We start from the raw sequence: 19920 nt of genomic DNA, 5'->3' as shown, positions 1-19920 counted from the left end.
CCGGTGTATTTGAATCTGCCCTCTCCCTCCCTCTCCCTGCAGCTGCTTCCTGCCTCAGGTACCCCTCGCAGGAAAGGGATCAGCCCTGCCAAGGCGCAGGCACAACAGGGGGGCTGCCCCGTGGCTGATACTCCTCAAAATAAGTAGGGAAGGACGAGCAGAAATGGCTGAGCAGCTGCACTTGGTCTCCTCTTTTACCTCCTCCTGGAAGGGCCTTTCGCACGGTTGACTGACCTGTTCTAAAGGAACTGGGCGCAGGCAAAGCCAGTGGGGAGTCAGTCTCCAAAATCCTGCCCTGCCGCCTTCATGATCCTGGGAAGCTCAGGAGCCTTCCCCGCAGCCTGGGGCCCAGGAACAGACCTGGCCGCGCTGCCTTAAATGCTGTTCTTCCTCTGCTACCAAGAACCAAGACAGATATTTCAACTAGAAATGGGCACTGGTTGACAGAGACGCAAGCGCCGGCTCCGCGAGGGGCTCCGCTCACCCACCGGGCTCCGGGCGGGAGGATCTCTGGCTCCAGGGAGGCTGTAACGAAGCTCTCCAAGGGGGAATAACGTTGGCACTTGTCAGCACAAAGCTGCCTGACCAGGCAGGGGCTGAGAAGAGAAGCGAGCAGGGGCACAGGGGTAATTTCCACGAGCCCCTGCTTGGCTGAGCCAAGGCCTCAGGGCACCGGAGCGCCCTTCATTGCCCGGCTTAGCGCTTCCGGGTGGCAGCCGAACAGCGAGCGAACTGATGCATTGGTCCAGTCACGCTTTGTTAAATAAATAAGGTACAGTTAAGACAGCTGTAACTTAATTCCGCAGGCGTTCGTGTTTATACGTTTTCCTCGTGTCTCTGGCCAAAGAACACACTTCCTCTGGTCACTTTGATTTGAAAAAATAAAAATGTCACTTCCAGCATCTCCCTGAGCCTCCCCGTCTCGGTACAGTGGTCGCAGTCGAGCAGACAAAGGGCAAATCTGAGCCTTTTTTTTTTTTTTTTGCTTTCCCTTCTCTGTACCAGGCAGGGAGGAGTGTGGGAAATCAATGCTCTTACGTTGAAGAAGGCGAGTCCATTGTGGAGAGGATCCGCACGATCTCGGCTCGCTGGGTGGGTGATATATGCTGGGTCATGTGCACTATCGAATCCATGGCAACCTCTGGATTGGCCTGGACCAGGCTGGAAAGAGGCGAGAGTTAAGCGACGGCAGCGCAATCCGACAGTTCCCTGTCAGCCCCGGGGGGAGGACTGAAATACGGGGTCTGTAAGAGACCGGACGAGGCAGCAGGCACTGCGTGAGCTGTTAACAGTGCAAGCGCTGTGCTCACGCACAGGTCCTGCCGCTCAGTTTGATGGTGGTGAACCTGCTTGGACACGGATAGAGCCTGAAATCCTGAGCGGCTGGACCATGTGGACCCAGGGCAGACGTGGAGAAGCCAGGGGAACGCCCTGATCCCACCCTACATGGGGCACGGAAACCAGAGAAGCTGCTTTCTGCAGTTCGGTGCCCTCCCCCGGGTCTCTCAAGGGAAAAGCTGCTTTACAGACCTTCCAGTCTAAGACACAAAACTTATCAAAATTAGATCTGTACCAGCCTAGCGCAGCGTTTGGCTCACAGGGCGCTGCTGCAGGAACGCCTGGGCCAATGCGCACGGTAACTGCCAGCAGAGCAGCTCCTGTAAGAGTGCGGCGGTATTCTGGGGTGTGTTTGGTGCAGTTGTAAACAGCAATCAAAGGGAACTGGGCCTTTTATGACACTGAGCACAGAAGACGTGAGGTAGCTTGGCTGGGAAGCCTGGGGCTAGAAAAAAAAAAGGGGAGGAAGGCTACTCTGTCCACCACACTGCTTCACCAGCAGGAGCCCAGCTCAGAGACTGGCTTGCTCTCTCCCTGCTTCATGCAGTACGCAGCCCTCTCAAATAATTCCCCATTTTCTGTCTCAAATGGAGAAAAAGAGACATTAGCAGCAAAATTTCTGTGGCCTGGCTCCTCACAGCTCCTGTAGGGACAGGGATTGCCAGGGAGGTTTGGATACCGCTGGATTCAGTCTCTGCTGGGCTGTGATTCTGCTCAAGGCACCTGCAAGTACAGGAGCCTGTGCAGCCAGGAAACCTGACCTAGACTTTGTACAAACCCCTCTGCTTCTCTGTGGCTCCACATTTGCCCCCATATTTGCATTTCTAAAACAAAAAGCATTTCCACAGATTCCTTGTGTGTTTGCCACACAAAAAGGCTGCTGGATGTGGAACTGGCTGATCCACATCCAGCTGGGGAAATGCATGTGGCCAAGATCAGAGACTGAACTTTTTAAACTCATAGCAGGGCATGCACGGTGCGCTCACCTCCGTATCTGTTTGAGGATGTAGTCCCTCGAGATGTATTTGATGTTTTCATCCACAACTGAGCGAACGCCCTCTTCTTCCGTGAGCTGCTTTTCCAGCCACTCCACCAGGTCCTTGTTGCTGTCCCACAAATACGCCTGCAAACACACCCCAGAGTCAGGGGGTTCCTGCCCTCCCACTCCCCACGTACCGTTCCTGAAATTGGACTTGAGATTATTGTCAGCCATGGGTAAAACATGTGGCTGCAGCCCTCTGTGGTTTTCCTTTTCTCAGCAGAAGGCAAAAGGAGGCATTTCTTTTTGCATCTCCTTCTGTGACTGAGATGAAGGGAACCCCGCAGGTGGTGGTGCTGCCACCAAACTGCTGGTAGCAGCGGTCCCCAAAGCTGTCGCAGCTGCAGACCCCACTTCCTTCTGTGCTGGGCTGCCCAGCAGGTGAAGCGCAGGGCAGACGTAGCTGATCTGGGCCTCCTCCCATGCCGAGCTGGCACGGGACCCACGGGGCCCTTCACCTACAAGACTGAGCTGGTGTCAGCATCCCCCAACGACCGTGGGATTCCCTGATCCAGCCCAGAAACCCAAGGGCCCCTTCAGCAGGTGCAGACACAGCAGAGGAGGTCGGGGTGGCCACATCCCTGAGAAGCCTTGGCAATAAAACCCCTTTTTTCCTTTTGAAAGATCATTTCACCTGATATTTGCTAGGTAGTTGACTACATAATAATTCAGGAGTGTGTTAGATGCCTAATAGCCTTCTCGCTCCTCTCTTCTCCTCTCATTTTCTTTACAAATCATTTAAGAATCGTTTTGTTAATGGTTTCCGGAAAAGCAAGTACCGCCATTAGCACTCATTCATATTTATGTCATTTTATTTGGGTAATTAAACACCAAGCTCGTCATTTAAAGGTGCACTATCCTTCTCTGTTATCACTAACGAAGTCAAAGTCAGAATTACAATGAGCTCCGTGCAGTAGGGATGCCCTGCGGACCCCAGCACCCCTCGCTCCACCCAGGAGCCTTCAGCTCCTTGACCCTGGCGGTGCCTCTGCCTCCCCGCTGGGGCCCCTCTTCCCTGGGACCTCACGTGCCCTCCCTGGGCTGCTGAAGGCACCTGCGAGCGAGTGCCACACCTGAATAAGAACTCGGGATTTTCTAACACCTTGTCTTAAAACAGTGATGTCATTTCAACCTCAAGATTTTGCTTATTTCATTGTTTTTTTCTTATTAGTATTTTAAACTCGTTAGGTTTTGCTCCTTGCCTCTGCCCCCAGACGCCCAGCGACGCTCCCTGCATACAAAGCAGGGCGCTCGGGAAGATTTCAGGGAAGGGGAGGAAAAAAAAAAAAACCCAAGAAGCTGCCTTACGGTTGCAGACCTGCGTAAAGCTAGATTTACCCAAGAATCCCAAAGCTTTTAGTTTAGGAGAATATTTAATACTCTTATTAATCATTTTTAATCCGTTTGCTTTTAATTAAGAAACAGCATGATGCTTTCCTATCAACATATGCCAGGGAGCAGATTAATTGTGGCTTAAGATAACTCTCCTTGATTGGTGTAATGTATTAGCTAACGAGATGCCCGCTTTTAAAGACGCTCAGACACTACCTTGGAAAGCCTGCTGCCCTCTAGAGAACACTTCCCCCCCCTTTTCTGGCACCCCTGAGTGTTTGTGACTTTAAAAATAGAATAAAATAAAACAAAAATTAAAAAAAAATAAAATAAAGAACTCCGATTGGAGGACTGTGACAAAACCAGCCTGAGAGCAGCCCCAGAAATCGCTCTTCAGAGACTGCCAGCTTCGGAGTCTGAGCACAATTGAAAAAGAAACCCCCCACTCCAGGCAGTTCCATCCTACAGCTGATCCGGGCCCTGCCTCTGCCTGCTCCGTCCCACGTTAAAGCACTCGGGCATGTGGGACACTTGGCAGAAGAGCTGCTCCTCTTTGTAAGGTGCTCATATTTCCACATCAATCCACTGCTACATGCCTCTATTTCGCTTTTCTGGCCTGCTATAAAACGTGTCCCCATAAAACAATTCCTGACCTGGAATTCTCTTTCACCACCTAAAATGTTTGCGGTTGTTACAATTAAAAACCAGAGAGCAAACTGCACCTGGGAAAACCTCACTGAACTAACGCCCTGGTGAAACTGCTTTGCCTTTACCTTCACTGTCCCTTCGACTTCCACAAACCAGCGTCTCAGCATAGCCTGGATCTGCCCATCAGTCAGCTCAGGGTTGGCATCATGGATCTTCTTCTTTACCACATCTTCTAGAAGAAGACGCCTTAATCTCCAGTAGAAGAAGGTACGCGAAGTTTTCCAGTCTAGAATGTCCTGGCAAAGACAGAAATGAAGAAGGAGAAATGAGTGAGGGAGAAGATTTACATGGAGAAATACATATGTCTTGTTCCCTGTTGGAAGAAAAGGCCTGCACTCACTCTTGTTATTCCACTCACACAAGAGAAATGCAAATGCTGCCGTGTCTGAGCTTGAAGACTACCACCCCGTCACACCATTCAGTCTCCAGAAGCTGCTTCCAGCCTCCGTGTCTCCCTTCTGCAAAGAGACCCTGCTCACCAGCTGTGCAGCAGAGTCCAAGGCACATCCAAGGGGAGAAGGAACTAGGAAAATCTCACTGTGGAGGGAACAAACCCTGACAGCTGGCTTTCCGCTACATCGCAAGAGCCCTTCCCATCACCGAGGGTACCCACGGGCACCGGCTCTGCAGCGTCCCTGCCTCCCCTTCTGCCAGGGCGGGCTGCAATGGCTCCGTGGGGTCACCTAATAAGCAACCAGCAAAGCCTGGGAAATGCAGGGTTTCAAATGGACATGGGTTTCCAAACCCTCCAGTAACGTCCTCAAGAGAAGCTCCACGATACTCACAGTTATGACTCCCTTCTCCTGCATCCGGCCAGGCGTGTCGTGCAGGTCGGCAAACAGCATGGCTACCTGGTGGTAAATGGGGATCAGGAATTCCTCCCTCTCCTTTAGTTTGGTCTCCAGCTCTTTTCGGTCGGCAGGGCTCAGCTCGGGGGTACCTGCAACGCGGCACAGCCACGGGTCAGAGACTTCTGACAGGGCACAAAGGACGGCAGCTCCAGACAGTCTGGAGGGAGAACACAGGCTCCTTCTGTTCCTGTGTACAGGTGAAACCCAGACTGCATTGGACCAGGACGAACTCCAGGCCATCAGCTCCCAGCAATGCCAAGCAAAGTCTTGAGTCAAATGTAAGCATTTCATAGAATCATAGAATTGTTAAGGTTGGAAAAGACCTCCAAGATCATCAAATCCAACCCTCAGAGCAACACCACCGTGCCTATTGACCCGTGTCCCAAAGCACCACATCTGCACATCATTTAAATCTTTCCTAATATCTAACCTAAACCTCCCATGATGCAACTTGAGGCCATTTTTTCTCATCCTATCACTTGTCACCTGGGAGAAGAGACCACCACCCACCTCACTACAACCTTTCGCACAGTTGTAGAGAGTGACAAGTCCCCCCTCAGCCTCCTCTTCTCCAAGCTAAACAACCCCAGTTCCCTCAGCCGCTCCTAATAACACTTCTACTCCAGAGTCTTCACCAGCTTTGTCGCTGTTCTCTGGACACAAATTTCAGCCCAGATTTCCTGCCACCTATATTTAGGCAAGAGCTTCAAAGGAGGTTTCACCATGGAAACTCTATTCCATTTAAATGCCAATGAGCTGAGCCATCAATTAAGTGACATTTACTGGACTTACTCCTAAAAAAGAATGATGTCCCAACACACAGTTCATTTAGCAAGAAACACAGACAATGTAAAACACCATCTCAAGTTCTCCTGCAGGCTGGTTCCTGTCGGCAGCCGTTAGAGCTGCTGCCTCGCTAGGGAGAGCAACACAAGTTATGCGAGAGATGCCAACACCGCTCACATTCAGTTCCAGAGATGGGCACACAGCAGCCGCAATCACGGACTAACCGGATGGACAAGAATAAAACTGTGTCATGAAGATGCCTGTGGAATTAATAATTCTAGATTTATTGTAAAGCATTCAGCTCAGATAAAATTAACCTTGTTTAAAACAAACCCACGCATTAAATAGTTTCCGATTAATTTTGGAATTGCCTGACCCAGACTAAACCAGGCAAGGGGAAACACCTGGTGTTCTGCAGACACGTGGGAAGGTGCAGAACAAGGTGCTCCTTCCCGTAGTTGCCCCTTTATCAACCCAAGAATGCAAATCCCCTTTTCTTCCTGCAACAGACCACAGCGAGTGTAACCTCAAGTGCAGCTCCCTGCTGAGCCTACAGTCATTGACACCAGGTCAAAGTTGGCCCAGAAGTGGCTTGATGCTTCTCCTCCATCTGCAAGAGGCCCTGGTGCACAGAGTATTTAGAGCCAATCTTAGTTCAATTTAAGCAAAGATTGCAATCTGAGCCAAATTATACAGTACTGGATACTCCGCTGAATTGTGCCGTTCTTTAACCTCCCATCCACAGCAGAAGCTCTGGTTGCAAGTCTGTAGCCTCAGAGCCAGCTGCCTCCCATCCCAACTACCCTTTAAAGTCAAGGTCACTGGCAATTTGAAGCTGGGTCACGGAGGAGTCTTGCTCAGAGCACTGGTGGGCTGTAACATTCACTGTCCTAGGCACCTTCCACTCAAATGTTAATAGAGCCACCCGTGCGCCTGGGAGACGCAAGCTCTTCAGAGTGCAGAGGGGAGCTGAGGCCCTAAACAAAGAGGTGTCCTACCCTGCGGCACCAGGAGCCAGTGGGAGAACCTGGAACAGAACCTGGCACTGTTATTCAGCCAGAGGACAACACTCTCTTCTTCCACAAGGGAGCTGATCTTGTAGCTTGAGAACCACGACTGCATTTTGTGGTGCGTGAACACCATCAAGTGGGGGTTTTTTTTTGTTTTAATTATTATTGTTTGTGAAGGGCTCTCACTGGGATTAAATGCAACATCTACCTTTACACCTACACCTATTGTTAACCTGCCCCTGCTTCCAAGCTGGACGATATGGAAGGAGGACAGCGGAGCACTGGCATCCTCAGCAGCTCCACGGCCACTATCCAGGCTGACAACACCCAGCTCTGGAACCACACACACACACACAAAAAAAAAAGGTTTCCAAGCCACAGTCCAGCCATACAACGATTCTTTCTAGGGAAGGAATGTTTTTATGTCCCTACCAATATAAATGTTACCTCACCTTTCAAATGCTGGTAAGAAGGTTTTAATTAAGAGAAGCTACTCTTACAACCTTCAGAATAAAAAATTATCTGTATTTGTCTGTGTTGAACTCTCAGGCTCCTACATCTCCCTGTTTTAAATGGCGATGCGTGCACTTAAGCCAGTACCGCTCATGTATTCTGGCCTATCTGCCACGCTCGTGGTGTACAGTCAAACCAGCCAGGCCCAGTAATGATTTAGGTGAGATTAACAAATATGTCAATGTCTATTTTCTGCTTAATTTAAAAGCAGCGTCTATAAAGATTTTTGACTTCTGAACCCTGTTCTCCTGGAAGAAAGAAGGTAACAATGAGGAGGGGGGATAAAGAGTGATTATCCCATCATCGATCGTTTGTCAGGAGCATTTCTTATTCACTGGACTATTGTAAAAAGCTAAGCTCTCGATCAATCCTGTAAGCCCCCTGTACAATTAAATATCTTGGAATGGTTTTCTTTCTTTCCTAGTCAGATCCTGAGGCCTCAGGGTTTTTCAGAAAGACGGGGCTTTATTTATTTATTTCTTGAGAAAAGTCTCCCTCCACAAATCTTATCCTGGCAAGGAGAGGGGATTTAAAATATGGGACTCCTTTGCTCTAAAGGTGCTTGACAGTTAATGAAACTGTTAAAGTTTAAATCATAGGAACATTATAGACCTCTAGGTATGGATTGGCTACTAATCAATAGAGAAACAAAAGAAGCAGCATTCTGAACCGGCCATTAGAATGCAAACACAAAGCTTGGCAGGTTTTGGCATGCAGGTGGGGCAAGCAGGTGAGACAAGATGACAATTTAAAGGAAGAAAGAACATGTGTGACCTTCCTGCCTTGGCAGGCAGCACAGGACACTTTCTAAGGCAGCATTCTAAGTGCCATAAAATGTCACATTTATCTTGGACTGCAGTTTGCTCTGCAGTTTCCAAGTACGCTCGTCTCTATATATAGCGCTGGTATGATCGCAGCCATGACTGGAAGAGGCCAGGTAAACATCTTAATCTGGTTCCCGACACCTTTAAAGCCTACGCACAGCGCTAAATGCACCAAGATCTCTTTGTTCTACTGTGACTTCTCCCTTTTAAGGCAAAACTGGCTTAAACAAATTGAAAAAAATGCCCTGGGTAACCAATAACACTGGAGTGTGGAAAAGATCGGAGACTCTTTCCTGAGGTCAAGAGAGCAATGTCCAGGGCCCTTGGCTGGGGAAGGGGCTCTTGCCAAAATGCCCTCACCCTACAAGTATTCTGCATGAACAGGCGAGGGATTTGCCCTCGCTAAAACCCTTCGCACAAACATAACCTGTTACACCAACAAAACCTAGTTTAAAGCCATACACAAGAAGTATTTAACCTAAATGCTCCCCAATACAGCCTGGAAGAAGCTGGTGGCTCATACCTATCTGTCTCCGCCATCGTCCCTGCACTGGCACGTGCCCATCTCTGCTGTCTCTCCACGGGTTGATAACAGCCCCCCCATCCAGCTGCTACAGCCTGGCTTTTGGGGTTACAAACTCCTTCTTCCATGTCCTACAGCTCCTAGGAGGCCCCCACAACTCAGGTATGGGCTCTCAGTACACCATGGTACAGAAAAAGAAATGCCAAATTCTACAGTTGCCAAAACAAGCCCTTTAACCCCGCTGCAGAGAAGGCTCCCCAGCTGCCGCAGCAGGGACACACAGGCATGTTTTACAGCCCACGATCATGCAGGAAGGCTTTGGAGGAGTTGCCCTCCCCGTGCAGACAAATGGAAAAGCTGCTGCAATAAATCCACGGCGAGCCCTCTCCTGTAAAGCGCTCCGACGCTGAATATCAATTCATCCTCCTCTCCAAAAGTTAAGGGAAAGCATCATGGCAGGGAAAGCACCACCTAAACTATTTTGATTTCTGCCCCCTTAAACAAAAATCCCTCTGAAGTAAGTGGCATCCCCACATCCTTCCGAAGGAGGTGCCTGCCAGAAGGAGCAGTGCCGAGTCCTGCAGGGATGCAGCCTCTGTGGTGGTGGGGCACAGGCTGCCTTTAATAAAGTTCCTGCCAGACGGAAATGGCTCAGCAGGACCATGAATCACGGCTTCCCATAACATTTAGTAGCAAAGTGCTTTTTTTAAATATGACCAGTTTAACAGGTTAGACAAAATGACTTCAAGAAATGTTATTGTAGGTTCCCTCTGATTGCAGAGAGCCAGGCAGCTTCTGAATCAATTTGATGGTTTATGGTTTCTAAACTGCTAAAATGTGGGATTTTCTCCCTTACCCTCGGTGCACGGCTTCAGCGAGGCCAAGCATTTCCTTGTCGACTTTCTTGCCTCTTCCTCAAACTGCAAGACCTGGGCAAAGCCCAGCATCGAGGCCTCTGACCCAGGCGACCTGTGGAGATGGCCCTCGCGCTTATCCCCAGGCTTTGCACGCTGAGAGCTGGGCAAATTAAGGGCTTCAACCCAGGCTCCAGCCCATCCCACCCAGCCCAGGCACAAGCAGGGGGTAAGCACCGCACCTCCAACAAGAATCCTCCTACTTGCACCTCACCTTCTCTTCCTCTGTCTTATACAAACCTCTTGCCAGACAGAAAAAACAGCAAAGGCAGCAAGACTGCCAAGCGTGTCCAGGCTGCCCAGGTACATCATCTCCCCAGCTGGAGGGAGCCACTCCAGAGGGGAGAAGGAAGGTCACTCAGAGCCACTCACGTCCCTGGAGAGACAGGCGTTTTTGGATTGTCGCTTGTTTCTTTAAATGAGACTGCTTGTAATTGCTTCACTAAATATTCAGTAGGATTTATGTTATAAAGGTGCAATATGAAATAGCAGTGAAGGTCACACATGCTCATGACACGGGCTTGAAATACCCTTGTACAACTGCACTGTGTGATGTTCCACCCTAGTCCTTCCCGACTCTTTGCTCCTAAGGTCTCCCAGTGGCATCAGAGCAAATGGGTAAAAAGTGGCAGGTACATAATTCCAAAAAATTCTTGTCCGGGGGGAAACATTGACAACCCTCCTGGGAGGACATTCAAGATGCCCATTGTCAGGAAGGAGCTGCCAGAAATCAGTACTTGCTCTTCTAGAGTCACGATTATGAATTAACAACGATTTAAATGCAGCAGCACTTGCACACAAAAGCAGTTACTGGAAATTAGCATCGCCTAAAAAGACAAAGTTATAACCACACTGACTGCATTTGTCCAAGGCTCGTGAGGGATGGAACGGCAACACAGTATTTTTCTTAGTTGTTACTCAAGAAAACAACCAGCATTTTGATTAATTGTAACACTGAGCAAACAACTCCCCCCTCAAAAAGAATGAGCAGACTTTAGAGCTGCAATCTAGCTCTCCAAGCTAAAGCTTGGAACAAGGCAGGTCACAGGATAGAAGTTTTCAGCCACCCAAGAAACAAGGCTGTGTCAAGGCTGTCCCTGGTTCCCCAGCAAAGTCCTCACCAGGTCAGGGCTGAAAGGGACCTGCGGGTTCAGTTCTGGTACTGCACCCCAGCATGTTTATTTTCAGAGAGGAAATGCTACGATAAAGGGGAGTTATGGGTCCAATGCTTGAGCGGTCACTCGTTATTGGGAAATTTAAGGAAGGTTTTGCAGGCTTTTTAGCTAAATACAGTGCGAAGCAAGGCAGAAGCCAGCAGCACTGCCCAGTCATAGAATCATTAGGTTGAAAAAGACCTTGGAGATCACTGACTCCCATCGTATCTGTCTACTACTAAATCATGTCCCCAAGCACCTCATCTACCTGCCTTTTAAACATCTCCAGGGATGATGACTCAACCACCTCCCTGCGCAGCCTCTGCCAGTGCTTGAGAACCCTTTCTGTGAAGAAATTTTTCCTAATGTCCAGTCTAAATATCCTCTGATACAGCTCTTTCCCTCTTGTCTTATCACCTATCGCCTGGGAGAGGAGACCAACACCCTCCCAGCTACAACATCCTTTCAGGTAGTTCTAGAGAGCAATAACGTCTCCCCTCAGCCTCCTCAAGGCTAAACAACTCCAGTTCCCTCAGCCGTTCCTCATAAGACTTGCTCTCCAGCCCCTTCACCAGCTTCGTTGCTCTTCTCTGGACGCACTCCAGGACCTCAATGTCTTTCTTGCAATGAGGGGCCCAGAACTGAACACGGGATTCAAGGTGTGGCCCCACCAGTGCAGAGAACATCACCTGTGGGAAGCTGAGGGTGCCCTTAGCACTGGGGTTTGCTCAGCAACACCGACTCCTCTCCCAGCACCACTGGACCTGTGGAGCTGTGCGCTCCCCTCCTGCGCCCTGCACAGTGTCTACAAGCAAATGCAAAATGGGGATAGCATTTCAAACACAATTAAAAGATGCACAGCAACACTAGGGCAGCTATTTCACAGGAGGAGTTGAAGACATTCACACTGTTACAATATAGAGCAGGTGACGACCAGATGCTTCCCTTTTACTATAAGACAGGAGAAAATGGGAAAATCTTGCTCTAACTGGAGCCATTTTCCCATTCCTTTCATTCATATTCCACCACTTTTGTGTGTACATTACTGTCCATCTGACACATCATATGCCCAGAATCTCCATGACAAAGCTAATTTTTATTCCACTCCTACACGTTTTAATCTAATTGTAATAAATAAATAAAAGGAAATTGAATCCCTATATTTTTAACTACAGCCTGAGGCTCGCAGTCGGAATCGTTCCTCTATTTCTAGGCAATCGCCGCTCTCCTTGCTCACCTACTCGGAGTGGAGACGCGCTCTCGGGCAGGACACAAGCTCTTCTTTCTTCCCTCGCCCTTTGCTCCGCACCGATTGCCCGTTTGTAACAGCACAACTCTGAGTGACATTTTAATAAAACACGGGGCTAATAAACATTTCAGCGATAGTGCCGGAGAATTGATAATGAACAGATTTATGTCAAATTATTCAATATCTGCCAGCCTTCTCCACTCTCACGCTCCCCAACTCCAAGTCCAACCCCAGTGTCTCCAGGCGCCTGGAATGAGACCAGAGCCACCCTCCTCCGCAACAGGCACACGCTGGAGTGTGTGTCCCTTTCCCCCGCTATTCAGCAGCTCCAGGGAGGGATGACAGCCATTCAGGGGTTAAAGAGAGGCAGTGAACCCCCAGCTAATGAGTAAGAATTCAGCAGGCAGTGTAAGATAAATGGAGCTTTCTCTGCTTCTGCTGGAGTCAGCATGAACTGCGGCCCTGCGGCTTGTTTGTGGCAAATGGAGTGCGCGAAATATCAAAGGGCAGTGATCCAGAAGAAGACCGACTTTGACAAATTTTAAATTGGCCAGAAAGAAAACCAGCAAAAAAAAAAAAGAAAAAAAAATTATGCAATTCAGTGTGTCCTGCAATCTTGGCTTTCCTGCTCCGGTATGGAATTAGTGGCAAAACAACAGCAATGATCGCCTGATGTTGGGAGCAATTACGAGCCATCTAAGTGAGATGCTTATCAGTGACTGAAGCTTTTAGAGCTCTCCCTACGTACAGTTGTAAGCGACTTGCTCTTGTGTTGCAGTCATTTTAATTAAAGTGTATGGAGTTTGCTGGGAGTAATTACCCCGTAGAGGAAGAGGGGGAAAAAAAGCCCTGAGCAGGCTCCTGCCTCCTCACATAGCGCTGTGCTGGATTTTTGAGACTGTTGACAGAGAACTGCATCCCCTCCTTCTCCCTCTATTTTTTCCAGGGATGCAGGTCCCACCGGTGTGACTGAAGGGATGCTCTGCAGGCATCTTGCACACAGCCTGGGTGAGGGACCCTCTGGAAGGGTCACCCCACCAGGACTAAGCTCACCTTGATCTGCTCACCCCTTTCCTCCACCACTTCAGGATTTAAACAGCCCTCTCTGTCTGTAGGCAGCGACTCTGCTTCTGGGAGAGGACGCATCCAGCCATCGCTGCGCAGAAGACATCGTTTCTTCGCAGAGGTTTGTTCATCGGCACAGCCAGTGGCTTTTTATGATGGGGTGAAGGTAAATACTCTCAGAAACCGTGCTCCCGCCGTAGTGCCATTTATCTGCATGGACCTGAGCTGACTGCTCAGCATATTGCCTTCTCTAACCACACATCTGATTTCTCCTTCCCCTGGAGACCTGTGCACCAGAGAGGCAGCTCTCCCGCCTCGGTGGTGGAGGTGGAAACACCCGCAGGAGGTGCAGCTGGAAGCCCCGACTGCATATGGAACCTGTGTACAGAACCCGAGTGCGTAAGGAACCTGACTGTAGCCTTTAACTGGGAGGTGTGAAAACTCCAGAGAGCATTTGTTGGGACCCTGTCCTGGGTCCCCATGATTTGGTGCAGTCGTGCAATTCGTTTGCTCCTAAGGGACACAGTCATGTCTAATGTGGGTCAAAAGTGAGGGTTTGTGAAAACAATCTCCCTGCTGCCACTACAAACATTAAAGGTAGTTGTTAATTCCAGGAGATGCAGGCAGAGAGAACAATGCATCCAACTGGGTGTCCGTGTCCGCTCTCTCACACAGTAACACTGTATGAGCAACCTGATCCAGTGGGACGTGTCCACACCATGGCAGGGGGGGTGGAACTGGATGATTTAAGGTCCCTTCCAACCCAAACTATTCTATGATTCTATGAATGTACTTGAGCAGGATCTGAACTCAGTCAAAACTGCTGCCTTGTGCTGGTCTGCAAAACTCAAATGCCTGCTAACCTGCTTCTTAACCAGAAAGGAACTGGCGCAGTGAAAGAGAGGGCCAAAATACCATCATTAAAAAAAGAGAGAAGATGTCTTTGAGGTTATCAGACATCAGTAAGAACCTGGTTTTCAGCAAGCAGCTGATTCTTAACATTCCTCACACCCTTTACAATAATTATTCCCTTCCCGAGGCATCAGAGCGGTTGTTTCGTATATAAATTGTCGCACTGCCATAAATTAAAAAAAGCTAAATAATAAACTGTAACTGCAGCAATAGACACGATTTATCAGTCATTTGCAGAACACTTTCCCTCCTGAAGGATTCCAAAAGGCTTTATGAATTCAAACCATACCCACATAGCCTGCTTCTTCCACTACTGAAATGTAGTCAATTTTGGAGGTAAAAAGAGGCTCTGTAAGATTATACTCTTATAGTAAGAGCTAGTAAAGAACTATTTAAAGAGCCTATTCCCTGAGAGAGTACATATCTGATATTAAGTGCATTTTGCTGAACACTCTGTATTTTTGGTTGTTGGGTGTATACCAGGCGCTGGGATCATTTGGAGCAAAAGGCACGGTAATAATCCAGCCCCAGCAGTGCTGTGCTGGCCACTGAGCACCGCAGAGCACCCTGTAATTTCACCAAGGAGGTGAGGAATACTTTTTATTTTCTCAAAACTGCAGAGCAGACAGATATCATTACTCAAAACTACCTTGGACACACAGAGATAGACCAGCAGCCCAAAGCCTCTTGGACCAAATTCTTAGTCAAATGACACCAGCTGAAGGATTGGCCCACGAGCTGAGCCGAGCAACTGCTGAGATGGAAACTGGATTCAAGCATCTTTAGTGTCCGGTAGAACTCATTCAATGAAAACAATAATAAATAAAAGAAATTGGTTCAAAAGGACCCCATATTACTGACACCCTAAGTATGCTAAATGCACGTGAATATCATCTCTCACACGTACATACATGCAGCTTGTCTCATCTGGTTTTCTTCCCAAGTTAGATGACAGTAAATAAAAATTACCATGAATTTGATAAAATGCCTGAGTGCCCCTTTGTAAGGCCTATAAGCACATTCATTAGCCACCCGCTGAATGGATCGCTGCTCCGCCAGCCCCGCGCAGACGTACCCAGCCGCTCTGCCAGGCGGATGTAGACGGGGTCCACTCGCCTCATCGTCTTCACCAGATCCTTCCTGCGGAATTTGATTTCTACCGTCCCCTCTGGTTCCAGGATTCCTCCTCTGATCAGTGACGGGGGAAAAGAGAAAAGAAAGGCACTTTCAGGTCATCAGACAAGGGGAAACACAAAATGGAATGGTTCAATGTTATCTAGAAAGTATGTAAAAAAAAGAAGAGAAGGGGAAGGAGACAAAACAAAGAGAAAGAGAGAACAACAAAGAAAGAACCTTAGCTGCAATATATCCAATGCCACAGACGCACACCAGGCATCACAAAAAGACGTCTATCCAGCAGCAAACAGCTCAGCCTGGCACAAGCAGTGCTCTTCAACACTCTCTTTTGAGCTGTGACCTGAAAGCTCTTTCAAAGGTAGGCGAGCTTTACGAAACAAACCAATTAACCAGCTATTTTCATTAGAGATCCTGCCCACTTCCCAGGTCAAAGACAGAGGAGCGTGTGACTTGAAACTTGGGCTTGGGAAATAAAATCATTTCAGCCTTTAACTGTGAGGGTGGGAGTAATGACAACGAGGAAGGGCAGCACTGAGGGTTATGGCACAGCAGCAGCGATGAGAATCATTACAAATGTGTAACCGTACTTAGGGAGAGAATGACATATTTTGCAAAATAATCTCTTTCTTGGCTACTGGAGCTCAGGACGCCCTGAGCTCAGCTACTGCTCTGCAAACCACATGCGGTCCTCCCTGATGTCTCTCAAAGTCAGGAGCTGCCTTGAGATTTCCAAGAGCATCCCAGGAAGGAATGGGGCAGAAGCAGCTGGAGGGAGTTGTTCCTGCATGCACCCAAAATACACTTGGTGGGGGAAGGAGTTTGTATAAGTCCTGCTCATGCTGTGTCTGGCTGCGAAGCAACCAGACTCCACATTTCTAAGTTGGAAAAGAACAGCAAAAACTTCTGACTTCCAAGAGGCAAAGATTAGACAAAGTTTGCTGAAGATGGAGGAAATACTAAGGCTGACAGCTCTCTTTGCCTTGCTTCTTTGGAAGAGAGAGGGGCAAGCACCCCTTCTTCAGCTGGGAAGGGCAAGGGAAATGGGCATCTGGAAAGGGCAGCTTCTCACCACACACACTCTTTTTTCTCCCTCGGAGCAGCTGGCCCAGGAATTTTGCCCTGCTGAGACAGCAGGACTTGAAAGGATGCCCTGACAGCACAGTATTCATGCTGACCTTCTATGTACCTTCCTTCTGTCTGCTACAGATAGCCCACATAGGGCTGGCTGTCGCCTACACATGATTCAGTATCTCTACATTTTAGAGATTCTTGAAAACATTTTTAAAAACCTGTTTCCAAGAGTTTGCCTGCAGTTTTATATCCTGAACCGCCAGTAACTAAAACTTCACTTATGTAAAATGTATTTGATTTAAAAAGTGTGACTACCCAAGTGCCCAATGACAGGCAGTACAGCACTCAGGGACTTTTAAAGTACACACTTATTTACACTTAGTTAATTTGCAAAATTGTATACACAGGCACTTGTTCCAAAGCACAAAGCGGTGTGTGGAAATAGCAGAACAGTGAAAAAAAAAAGTCCTAAGCACCAACATCTCACTGTGCTTTGCAAATGTCAGTGATGAACCTTCACAGAGGCTGTCTCACACCAGCTACAGAATTTACCTCATCTAAATCCAAGTCAGGAGACTGTCCAGACTGTCCCAGCTGTGACCACTACACAGCAACGTCCTCCAAAACATGGTTTACAACTGGGAAGTGTTTCTTTCAGTAGCAAACCGCCACACTCTCAACTGTGAGCTTCTCGCTCAGCCAGGTAATTAGGCCTCAAAGCAGGTGGTTCTGGAGGGAGGAGAAACTGCCATACCTGCTCTCTCGGTCTGCATATATCTCCATGTGACGAGGATTAATGGTAGGGTCAATCACAGCCCAGGATCCTCCTCTCAGCTCTGCCTGCGGTGGGATGTAAATAAGCACAGGCTGGCGATACTCTCTCAGGCCGTCCACAATGTAGGCACCGAACTTGAGCACTTGGTCATACATGTCTGCAGAAAAAGGGCACAGTGCTTAAAATCACAGCACATCAATGCTTCAGCCCCACCACGCTTGGTCAAACTGCAGGAAACCCACAGTTATTCAGCTCTTCCAACCACCTCCTGCTACCATACTGCAAGCTCTGGCCGGCGTTACCTGGACCCGGGCCAGATATAGATTGAGAAAGGAGATGTTCCCACATTAGTCCTGCTCCCAGCCACTGGACATCCCCCCTGGAAGTGCAGTCCAGTTATTTCCAGTGTAACCACATCCATTCGCAGAACATGAACTGCAGGATGCTCAGCTCACACCAGCCAGTCCTACACCATATGCCCAAGAGAAAAATCTACCCATTACAACCCAGCCGAGCCAACAGGTATTTCAGCAGCTCTGGAAATCAGGTCAGGTATTTCTGTACTCAACATGAGCACAGCTGCCCAATTTCAGACTCACTACATGGACCTGTGTCATAATTCATGTAATGTGCACAGCACACCTAATGGCAGCAGGCTCTTCACGTATCTTCAAAAAATTATGTGTGGGAAAATGTTCAGATGTGAAATAGCATCATTCTCTTCTGGCATACAAATTTGTTTAAGGCATTTTACTCAAAATTAATAAGAACAACTTCTTTGTGTAAAGACAGTACACTGAGGGCATCAGCGCCAAAGGTGAATTAAATAAAAGAGAAAAAGGGAAGGCAAAAGAATTCATATGAGATGATATAGTTTATAATAGATATAATTTCTAATGGAAACAGGCACCCTTGAAGATAAACATTTTGTCACTTATAATTACATACAGAAGTATCAAATAAAATACACAAGCAATGAAAAACACTTATGAGGACCACCCAGTCCAGCTCTTTGTTCACACAGGACCGTATCCTATGTTTCCTTCCCAGCGCTTTTTGAAGCTTCCATTTAGAAATCCCTAACAATAAATCTACTCCTTCTTCAGTGACATTTCCACAGTCAAACAGATGAAATTTTCCTCAGTATTCACACAAACTTCCCCTCATTCCCCATCCCCATTAATCTCATATTACTACTCCTCGCATTACCCTACATAATATCTCCACTCCTTCGGGCTTGCTCTAAATGGCAGTCGGCTTTCCAGTGGGGTTTGGTTTTCCCTTAGAACAGGCATTTGTTTCTCATGTCTCTGAGGACATTACTTTCCTTCCCTTTCATCATTTTTGTTCTTTGCTCGGTGCCTCCTTGTTTGCCTGATCTTTCCTGGCTGTTAAAAGACCAGAGCACAGAGTAGAAATGCTAAAAGGGCTGAGAGGCGCATATAAAGCCTGTGTGTGTATACATACATATCTATATCAGTACCACAGGCACTGATGTGATCTCTCCAGTTCATTTGCAAAGTCATTCTCCAAGTACCCAAGAAAGAGTTTCATGTTCTTTAAGAAATGTCAAATGCTCATGAAGAGAAGAACAATTCACTTCCTTTAATTGCAAATAAACATAAATTCCGGCAGACACAGTGGGGACTGAGAACCAAACAAAACTCCAACCTTTTCCTTTGTCCTGAGCAAAGAAAAAGACCTCAAAAAGGGTGACAAATTTATTACTAATTACACAATTATTTTATTATGTAGTGCTAGTAATAAACCACTTGAAGTACTTTCAGCTAATTCTAGTGTTAAGAAAATAATTGCTTGATTCAAATTATTTTAACTGAATTAATTCTTTACTAGACATTTTTTACTAGTGCTACATAATAAAATAATTGCGCAATTAGCACTACATTTTTCACTCCTGCCAAGGGTATATATTTTACTCAGGTTAAGTGGAGAAAAAAGAAGAGCTCCTTGTTTGAACAAGGCAGAGGTAGGAGGAGCTGGAGAACTGAGGGAAACTTGATGCTTTCCGCACATCTCTCTCTCTCTCAGGTTTACCAGGTGGCATCAGCAAGGCCAGGGAAGCATCCCTGCGCCTGCAGCACTTCCAGGCTCAGATTGTCAAAGCTGTCCAGAAGCACGGACTTCACCGCTGTGCGGTTCTGTACACAGTTACTCCTCTTGGGATCCTGCAACACAGCACTTCATTTTCAGGAATGTCCCAGCAGGCTTAGCTTAATATTTTATCTATGGATTTACACCAATTGCTGGCTTCTCTTGCGCACTCAAAGCTTCCATTGAGGTCAATGTCACACTTCTTTCAGATCTGGCTGTAAACACCTCTGCTGTCAAGGATTTCTCCTTCTTTAATGTAAAAGCTTCCACTAACGGAGACCAAGTTTTGCCAAGTGGAAGGGTTCAGAACCAACTCTGGCATTAACAACAACCTGCTCTTCTGCAGCGTTTTCCCTCCCGCAATCTCAGCTGTTCCGTTTTCCTACGCTTAACCACTTTGGCAAAGAGGGACTCTTATTAAAAAATTCGTATTTTTAAGAGGTGAAATATAAGTAGAGTAGATGAAGATCAGAAAAACACCGCAAAGGCAACCCAAGCCACCTGCCTGCAGTGCCCATACCCCAGCACAGGAACACACAACCCCCCTGATTTACATTAATATTGTATTTGAGCGTAAAACCATGACACATTTGCCATCCTGTGACAA

The 19920-nt window shown here is 47.7% G+C and overlaps 1 protein-coding gene across 2 annotated transcripts in view; it reads right to left on the bottom strand.

Annotated features, from left to right (window-relative positions):
* Positions 1-607: 607 nt before the first annotated feature.
* Positions 608-19920, bottom strand: part of ACACA (acetyl-CoA carboxylase alpha) — a 127353-nt gene continuing 108040 nt past the window's right edge. For both annotated transcript variants that reach the window (XM_069874401.1, XM_069874402.1), the window contains 6 exons: positions 17181-17358; positions 15294-15406; positions 5203-5357; positions 4483-4653; positions 2325-2461; positions 608-1161 (listed from right to left, as the gene is read on the bottom strand). In XM_069874401.1, coding sequence (XP_069730502.1) covers positions 1035-1161; positions 2325-2461; positions 4483-4653; positions 5203-5357; positions 15294-15406; positions 17181-17358 — 881 coding nt within the window. In that variant the 3' untranslated portion in view covers positions 608-1034. The remainder of the gene's footprint in view (positions 1162-2324; positions 2462-4482; positions 4654-5202; positions 5358-15293; positions 15407-17180; positions 17359-19920) is intronic.

The sequence above is a fragment of the Phaenicophaeus curvirostris genome, chromosome 21 (assembly GCF_032191515.1).
Source record: "Phaenicophaeus curvirostris isolate KB17595 chromosome 21, BPBGC_Pcur_1.0, whole genome shotgun sequence".
NCBI classification, from domain to species: domain Eukaryota; kingdom Metazoa; phylum Chordata; class Aves; order Cuculiformes; family Cuculidae; genus Phaenicophaeus; species Phaenicophaeus curvirostris.
Note: the sequence above shows the minus strand (reverse complement) of the source record. Positions and strands in the feature narration are given on the sequence as shown.